A 9,592-nucleotide genomic window follows, 5' to 3' on the forward strand; every position below is an offset into this window, starting at 1 on the left:
TGCAGATGTGTACTTTTTATTATTTAGGTTTTGAAATTGAAATTTTAATAAGACACAGTACAATTGGGTTTTGCTGGTTACAGGTTTAAACTTTTGTTTTTACTAGAACTCTGTTTGGCTGGTGTTGTCCCATGAATAAAATTTTTAAAAGCTCATTGATACTGGAGTTTCACATAAGAAATATATTTTTTTTAATTTAATTTAATGCAAAAGTTAACTTTTCTTCCAAAACACTTTCTGTTTCACAAATTACAGCTTATGTCAGCTGTAAAAAATCACTTACCTATGCTTTTCCATTGAAATATTGGGAGCGTTCATTTTACAGTGTCTGATTGAATGTTTGTTTTCTTCCCCCAGCGGACCCAAGAGTGAGTGAGCCAATTTCAAGTAAGCCTCTTTTATATGTACCTGATCAAGACTTTTTTCAGAAATGAGATAGCATAATTTTGTGAGGGGGGTGGCTGTACTGCACCAATTAAATGAGTTCTGGAATCAAACAGCATTCACACATGGTTTCACTCCTTCCACGCACACCCCTGGTAAGGAATTCATGCCAGGCTGCTTGTTTACCTGAGCGGAACACAATCAGCGTGATGTGGAGCTCCCATGGCAGCTGGGATGGCTTCAAACCAATGTACACAAATGAGCCAAGGACAGTCTCATATTTTCTCAGCCTTGTCATTAAAGCACAGAAAGCTCTGTAAAATGAATAAGTTACTCCATGCTTTTTAAGTGACTTAGCAGAGCACAACTCAGAGGATTCTGTTTATCTGTCATTGTGTTTTAGAAAAATGTCCTGCTTCAGAAGGCTTGATCTAGCTCTGCTTAGACCTTACAAGACTCTTGCTGTCTTTGGTGGGAGGTGGACTGAGCTTTTGAAGAAGAGCTGAGATCACTCAAGCAAATTGGGCTGCTTTTTGCATTTGTAATGGACATCACGTTGACAAGCACTGACATTTCTTTCCACATAATTAATGATATATAATTTTTATGTGTATTTTTGTTAAATCATATACAACTTGCCTCAGGTTGTCTTGGCTTAAATGCACTGAAAAATGATGACACTATCACGCACTCTGTAAATGTGAGTTTTGTCAACACACAGACATTGTCCCCCTAGCAAGGTGCTAGAATGAGCTTATTCCAAACTGGCACTACATGAGAGCAGGAGGAGTTCACTGCATTAATCATACCTGCACTCTTTGGTGCTTCCCTGAAATATTTTTCATGTTCAGGTGTCACGGTACATTCTGCTTCATCAAGGTTTCTAATTCTAGTTATTCAAATGTATTTTTTGTGCATAATTTTGTATGCAGCATCACAATTCAGCCTCTTTTGTCGTCTCCTGCAGTGGGAAAAGATGCTATCTGGACTGAAATCCCATTCAATTCAGACACATATTCAGAATGCAAAGGCAAACAATACGTCAAGAGGACCTGGTATAAGAAGTTTGTAGGTGTGCAGCTGTGCAATTCTTTGAGATACAAAATATACCTCAGTGATTCACTTACAGGTAAGAGACATTCAAATCAGTGTTGTTCACATTACATACTCCTGAACGATATCATGGTTCCAGAACTAAGAGATTTAACAAGATGAGCTCTGCTGAAGTGTGATCAGATATGTTTCACTTAGTGCATAGACAGATTAATCATAAACAGTAATCTGCTTGTGCTCAATAATCATTGATGTGTTTGATACTGAATTTTCAGACTCAGGAGTTACTTCTCTGTGGTGATCATCTGATTTTAAGTACCTGTTGGTATACTGAGGATCATACAAAAAGTTGATACAGATCAGAGTGAATAGCATATGTTGTAAAAGTGCCAAATTTGTATTTAAAGGGTAGCCAGGAATAATTCTTAATTAGAGGATCAGGACTTAATTTTAAACCAGGATTAGACTCAGTTATTCCTATCCTTTTTGGTAAACAGCAGGGTACTTCATTACTGGGAGACTTATAAATATATGACTTCAGCTCTAGTCAACAGGTTTTACTCACCTGCTTTGACATTTTTTTTGTTATCACATTCACAACTTTTGCCTTCCCCTCCCTTTTCTTATTTCTCCTTTTGTTACATTTTATTACTAAGACCAGCCTCCTGGCCTTATCTTCTCAAGTTTTGTTTAGTGTCTTTAGGCCAATAGAGTGTGATGTATTTAAGACCTGAATCAAGTGACACTTGCTATATGTATGCAGGGGGCACAGCCTGTAAAAAGGGTCTTTCAGTTAGTTGACAGGCAGATCTTTGTGACTCATGTAGATTGTACAAGCTATATTTACTGTATTTAGAAATATATTAACTTCTTATAATCCATCCCAAACTTCTAGCTTTCTTCTCTATGAGGTCCTTTATCATGGACAGCTCAATGACAATGGCATTAGCCTGGCATCCAGAGCACAATGAGTATCATACAACCATGTATGGGAAATGCCTTTTGAGTGAAATTTAGGCAAGTGTGTTCAACACATTGGATCGAATAAACTAGGAGATACTGTGGCTGACAGAATCCACTTTCATAACCCAAAGTTGCCCCATCTCAGAGCTCAGCACCTCAGAGGAGCAGGGCTCTGGTCTCTGTATGTAGAAATATGGAAATAAAAGAGGAGGGGAGTGTAAGGCAGCTCACATTGTTATAACTTCAAGCTTCCCTGCCTTGCACCAGAACTATTCTCCAATGAGCAGACAAGGAAGCCTTGTCATTAACACGAAGTACAATACCTCATATGTAAATAACATCTTAGCAATTACAGGAATAAAAGAGACTGTTTTGAACAGAGGTATCATTCATTCAACTGATGCTGTACTAATCAGCTGTGATCAAATGACAAGCACTGGCAATGAGGTATCCCAAAACCAGCCAGTAGAGGAAATAGCAGTGCTAATCTAGCAGGACTAGACTTCAGCCCTAAATCAAGTGAATTAACACTGCAGTGAAAGCTACTCCAATCTTAAAAGCAAAGTTTAGTATCAGGAGCCCATTTTCCTATTTTCATTAGATTGTTTTTGTTCTTGCTGGAAGGGTGGAAGTTTAACCTCGCTGGAGAAAGATGAGGCAGACACACTGTATTCATTATACTTGCTAAGCCTGGTTCTTGCACTTGAATTGTTACAACCAGCGCTAACCAGTTGTCACAATATTTAAAAGAAGTGAAATATTTATGCAGAAGGAAAGCTGCTTTCCCCCCATTTGCTAAGTGAGGCCTCTGCGTGCGAGTGAGAAATTTTCCCCTTTGAAGCCAAACTGTTCTGATGTGTTTCACTGTCACACCTCGCCTCATCCTGCTCCCGGGGCCAGAGGAAGTGTCCTTGCAAGTACTAGCCAGCTGGGAGATGTGTGCCAGTAGTGAAGGGCTGTGCTGAGGTCCACTGCACACTGAAAATACCTTCCAAAGCTTTGCTGTTGAAGCAATGGAATTACCCTGAAATTTGGGTGCATTGTACAAATGCTGTTGTATGAGGCAGCCGACAGACATGCTGGTTTTAGCATGAATTTACACTTTTAGTGCTGCAGAATTCATAATGTATAAAACAAAGACCTAACATTTTTAAGACCACTCATACAGTAACACTGGGAAAAAAATTTACTTTATGGTAGAATTGCTATCCCCAAAACAGAAAAACAGTCAGTTCTTAGCTAAATGTTTTTAAGTATGTTCTTTTATTATGGAAATAATTGGGCAGTAAGAATGTAATAGTCACTTAGAATGCTGCTAATTTATGTGTAGCAATTGTTTGAGTTATGCATAGGTTAAGCTCTGGGTCAGAAGAGTATGTGTGCATCTGAAAGTTACTGTTCTGGTGTTAGCCATAAAAATTTCTGGTTTATTCTGCCTCTTATGAAGAAAAACTGATCTCTGTTACACATGCCAGTACTGTTCTATAAACCAGCATCTACTGCTGACCTCATTTAACAGTCCTCCAGAGCAGTCACTGTAGGCATTCCAGAAAAGCAGGCCACCTAAAAATAAGTATTTATTGAGAGGAGGAAAAAAATAAATTCTATGTGTGACCTTCAACAGCCGTGGAAAAAAAAATGCCTTTTTGGGCAGCCTGAGTGTTCTTAATTTCAGACCAAAAAATTGCTGAGAGGAACTCCTTCTGACCAGTTCTCCTATGGAAAAAACATGTCTGCAGCCAAAGCTAGATAGTAATAAATAATTTTGTAAAGCTAGAGAAGAACCGCACGCACAGAGGCCATCAACTGAAGGTGAGAAATTTTGGCAAAGTGCTGCTCAGATCACACAAACATGAGAAGGAGTTTATTGGTAGGCTGCTCTTTAATTAATTGCACTTTGGGAGCAGTATTATAAGCCACCTCACCATCTCTGAAATTGCCAGGCTGGCACAGATTCAAGCCACAGGACACCCAGTGTCTAATGAGAAACTGGATTTTCTGCCTAGCTTATACCAGAGTGCTGAGCCTGTTTCTAAATGCTCTCGCCTTTCCTTTCAACCTCACGACCAGAGGCTGAAGGTATTAAGTGCTGTGAAAAGAGTTTAGAAAGAATGGTAAGTTTATCTACAAATGTTTCCAGCCAAGCTTGGAAAGAGAATGTAGCATGCTCTCCTCCATTTTCTGAACTGAATTTTACTAATGTCTTGCAAATCAAATCAGTACCTAAAAACATCTGTCAAAACACCTTCACTGTGACTCCCTTTGTTAACAGGATAAGCACAGCCCATAACATCAGCACACACTGCATGGGGCACTTGAGACTTTGTTTTCTACTCAGTTGAGTCACGTGTCCTGTTAAACAATCCTGCAAATAAATACACAGGCACACTTAATGCTCTGGATAAGCAGTTACCAACCGAGGTCATCCATATGTTAAAGGATATCACTTGCACATACATGTTGTAAAAATACAATGATTTATAAAACAGACCTCAGCTGTGTTAGGAGGTGCTCTATAAAAACATCTTTGAAGGTACTGGAGGCTTCCTGACAGGGAACCAGACCTGCCTTCCACTCAAATCACTAGCAAAACTTACCTCATTTTTGATACAATCAGGGTGAGCTTCTAGGTAGTAACTGAATTCCCCTTATTGTATGAAATGTAATGAGGGGGAAGAATTACATCCAGGCATAATTTTGGCCAGGAGTGGGGCATTTTTGTCAGTAGCCATGAGCACTGTACTTGGAACCTGCACATCATTTTCAAATTACAGCTACAGGTCCTGAGAGGAAAAGAATCATAGCATTCACCTTGGCTTCCCCACAGAGGAAAGAGCACAGCCCATTGCCTCTGGTGGTTTTTGGAAATAGCCCTCACTAAACTTTGCTCCTTCTTTGCTTTCAGGAAAATTTTATAACATAGGAGACCAGAGGGGCCATGGAGAAGATCACTGCCAATTTGTAGACTCATTCTTAGATGGAAGGACAGGACAGCAAGAAGATCTACCAGTCAAAGATGGTAATTTCTTATGCCTGTCTGTAGCAAACCTCAGCAATTCCTCTGTTTCTTTTTCTTGCCAGTGGATTGGATACCCACTGCTGGGGTGGGTGATGGAAAGGAACTGCCGTCTTTGCAGGCAGAAGAGGGTCAAGACGTTTATCAAGATGAATGATGACTTATTAAGACGGTTATGACTCCAGTTCTGTTAAGTAGTAAACAGCCTCTCTCCTGTTTAAAACATTCCAGCAGATTACTCACACTTGGTATTACATATTTAAACCCAATCACAAACTTGAGTCTGCAGAGAGGCATAAAGTGTTGTGTTCAAACTAGCAAGGTTGACTTAAAGAGCAGTAAATCATCAGTTGGGCATTAAACAGCTTTGTTTGGTGCTGACAAGAAGCTGAAAAGTTATTACTGGAAAATATAATTCACGCTGCAGTAGTTCTGTGTGTACTGGTTTTAACTGGGTGCCCAAAACTCCAGTCTGGTCTGAGTGGACATGGAAGTAGATGTCCTAAACACAGCTGTGACCTGCCTGGCTATTTTTCACACATTGCTGAGGCTGGAGAGTATGAAATTTGTACTTGTGTCAGCTGAACTCCTGCCTTGCTGCTTGGCAGCAATGCCAGTGTGAGGTATTCCATTCCCTTGTGGGGTAAGAACACAGGCTGTGCTGGTACACGCGGCGTGCTGAGCTTGTCATGGAATATTTTACTGAGAAAAACAGCAGAATGGTTTTCAGTCCAATATCAGCGTGTTGACCAAACCCTCCTGTGCCTCAGTTATAAAATACCCTACAGAAGTCCAGAAATGTGTTGAGGTAGGTGTGGGAGATGAATGTGAAGTTCCTAAATCTTTCACAAGTTTTTCCAAAAAACAAAGTAGGTGAACAATCTGAAGGGTGTTTGCTTATGTGTTTTGTGAGTTTTTTCTAAAGGGGGTCGTGCTTTTCCTTTCCCAGTGTTTCCTGTTTGTAAAGGTATTTTCTTTGTGCAAGAGGTGGTCTGAATCCAATTTGACATTGCCAGAACAGCAAACCTCTCAGCTATACCAGATTTACATTTTTAAGGATTTTATATTTTAAAAAACCTTTTATGTAACAAGCTCAAAAGACTTAAAAGACTCAGCTTAAAAGACTTAAAACCAATTTGATTTCAAGAACTGGATTTAATTGAGTGAGTTCATGAGCTACACTCACTTTTAGGCAAAAACAAACAACAAAACAAGCAAACAAAAGAAGACTCCACCTTTTCTGTAGCTTATTTTTCTAGTCAATGAAGTGAACAGAGGAAAGAACAGACCAATTGTCCATTGCTGCTTGCTTTCTTCTTGGCTGCAGCGAGTTCTGAATTAACTACATATATTTGACCTGAAGTACAGTGAGGGAATCATGGCTGATGTTGTGTATCATTGGCAGAACAGTATTTTGTGTGTGCAGACATGCCTGTGTGCAGACATGCCTGCTTTACCCACACATACATTTCTGATGATCATGTTGGATTCAGCCCTAATTGCTCACTTTAATTTGTAATTTAAAGTTGTTTGAAAGGGAAGCACGTGTGTTGTCAAAGGTAACAGACCGAAAGCAGGAGGTACGATCTTCCGCTTGGGAATGTGGAGACAGTGTGAACTAATCCCCAGTTTTACTGAAGTTCACTGAAGTTTCAAGGCTACTGCAGTGGGGACTATTTAATCATTGTGACTTTGCAACGAGTGTTCAGAGACCCTGTCATAGCCAGAGAGGGGACAGAAGGGCACTGGCCAGCACCATCCCTGGGTGGGCGCTGGCGTCTCAAGGGAAGGCAGCCTTTCACCACCATCCCAAGCACATCTGCCTCGAGTTGGGTGGACAAATTCCAGAGACCTAATGGATGTAGGGGCAGCAAACAGCCCTGCTTGTGGCAGACATGTTAACAGCTTAGCAACTATTTTAGAGACTAATTGAAACGTACACAGATTTCACAGGGAGATCAAAGCATGGTAGTCCTGAGCGCTTCATGCAAACTAAGCTCTATTCTCTGTTGCAGGATTTTTCAGGGCAGTTCGTCAGGAACCTGTCAAATTTGGAAAAATAGGTGGGGAGACTCAAATTAACTACGTCCGCTGGTATGAGTGTGGCACATCAATCCCTGGGAAGTGGTAGATGCGACACGAAGTTGGTGAAGAGGCCCAGCATGTGCCACCTCCACCCCACGGCCCAGCGCAGGCTCGAGGACGGCAATGCTTACGGTGTGCCCGGCACTTCAGTGCCTGCTCACGTGCCAGGGTTTATACAAGTCTAATGCCAATACTGCATTCATTGTGTAATAGCGTAGGCTGCTTACTGTAGTTATCCAGTTTTACAAATTTGTTTTTAGATTAAAAACACAAACAGGCTAGGGACATGCTGTAGGATAATGTATAGGGAAGCTGGCTCCCTATTCTTGAGGTATGGTTTATATGGTATTTTAAAAGATACAGTGTGTCTATTATTTATCGTGACGTTGTAATAAATGTTTAAGGCACAGATATGGCAGAGTTGGTCATGGAATGCAATGTACGTTAGTTTTTAAATATTTCCTGGTCTTCTTGTAATGCAAGTGCCATAAGCTACCTGTCCAGATCCATCTGTAATGTCTCCCAGTCATAAATTATAGAAAAGATCCTACAATTTTTAATATCCTGCAGCCAGTAAACTTGAAGCACTTTCTTCTTACACGTACAGTTTATACTCCTGCCAAAATGCTGAGGTAGGTTGCTATATGTGCAGCTTTAAATTATCAAATTGGGGGGGGGGGCGTCTGTTTGTTCTCAAATGCTTCAACTCCAGCAAAAGCCATGTTTGGCCTGTCATTATGGAGGCAGAGCTGCTGCCCATGAGCGTGGCAGTGGCTGGTGGGTGGGTTTGGTTTTCTCTAATTAAAGTGGACAGGTACATACATACATGGAATGAAACAATGAAACTCGGCTTCCACGGCTGGGGCTTTGCATGAAAATGTAGTCTTCAGACACTGAGACTTACTGGTTCAAAAGCCAAATGTATGTACCATGCAGGGGAACTTGGAAAGACAAATGAGAGAGGAAAAAAAATAAGCTAGTTATAACAGCATGATCAGGTTTATTTAATTTAAGAAGAAAAATTGTGATCTAAAACATTTTTCATTGGGGACAAAGGGGAAATAATGATAACTGAACTTTAAAACTGCTTTACAGTTACTTTGATTAAAACCTCTCCCAAAGCTACTTGTTGTACTGCTTGAACATTTATGAACTAAATAAAGAGATGTAGGTTTTTTTTAAAGGTGTTATTCATTACCTTACTAATGTATTGAAGAAATATGAACAGGAACACCCAGATATATATAGTAGTCATTTATAGAAAATACCTTATAAAGTACATTGCAGGTACACTGTACTCCTAATAAAATATTTTTTAATCAAGTGTTTTTCTCAAGTGTTTTACATGAAAACAGGGATTAGTTTCTGTGGCAAATGCCACAGCTATGTTCTGTTATTCAGAGCAAACTGGTTCCTGGAAATAGGCTCGTGTTGAACAGTGTGACAAACACACAATATGTGTTAGATCTGAGGAGAGAAGAAAAAGTAGGTATAACCACAGCTTACTGGGTAGCATGGCTGATGTGGGCACAGCACTATTTAAGGATGCTAATTTGTCTTTAGGAGAGTTCAAGCAGCTTGCTCAAGCTCATTTTTTATTCCCCACTTAGTTTTACATATTCCTAGAATCTGCAAGATGGAAAATATTAACTGGAGAATGATTTGCCCTCTGCTGTAATATGGTCTATTGAATTTGTTACAGCCCTTGATCTGCTTTTTCTTGGCTCAAAATTGAGTCACTAGGATTGCACTTCCAAATTCTTCTGGGTGGCAAAGAATCTGTGGAAAGTAGTTTCTTTTAAAGAGTTCTTTTTTAAAGATACACATTTGGCTTGAATGTTCAAGTAATAAACTAATTCTCCCCCAGCCCCTGTTAAAGTGAAATTGATAAGAGGCTGTAAGATTTTATGCATTGGTTCCTATTCACTTGGTAAACGGGTTACTTGGCAATTAACAGCAGGCAGGACAAAACCACCTACTGCTGTGAAACCTCTGTGACTGCCATTTCTACTCACAGCAGTTCTCCATTTACTCACCTAGAAATCTGCCCCTCCTCCTACACACCCGAGCACCGCTGATCTTTACTGCCCA

General features: G+C 40.1%; 1 protein-coding gene across 39 annotated transcripts in view; it reads left to right on the forward strand.

The window, feature by feature from the left end:
- The window catches only part of ABI3BP (ABI family member 3 binding protein), a 141,849-nt gene extending 133,165 nt beyond the window's left edge, over positions 1 to 8,684 (forward strand). For all 39 annotated transcript variants that reach the window (XM_064644224.1, XM_064644228.1, XM_064644234.1 and 36 more), the window contains 4 exons: positions 358 to 387; positions 1,352 to 1,513; positions 5,306 to 5,419; positions 7,432 to 8,684. In XM_064644224.1, the coding sequence (XP_064500294.1) occupies positions 358 to 387; positions 1,352 to 1,513; positions 5,306 to 5,419; positions 7,432 to 7,547 (422 nt within the window). In that variant the 3' untranslated portion in view covers positions 7,548 to 8,684. The remainder of the gene's footprint in view (positions 1 to 357; positions 388 to 1,351; positions 1,514 to 5,305; positions 5,420 to 7,431) is intronic.
- Positions 8,685 to 9,592: the final 908 nt, after the last annotated feature.

This window comes from Pseudopipra pipra, chromosome 2 (assembly GCF_036250125.1).
Source record: "Pseudopipra pipra isolate bDixPip1 chromosome 2, bDixPip1.hap1, whole genome shotgun sequence".
Classification (NCBI taxonomy): Eukaryota; Metazoa; Chordata; class Aves; order Passeriformes; family Pipridae; genus Pseudopipra; species Pseudopipra pipra.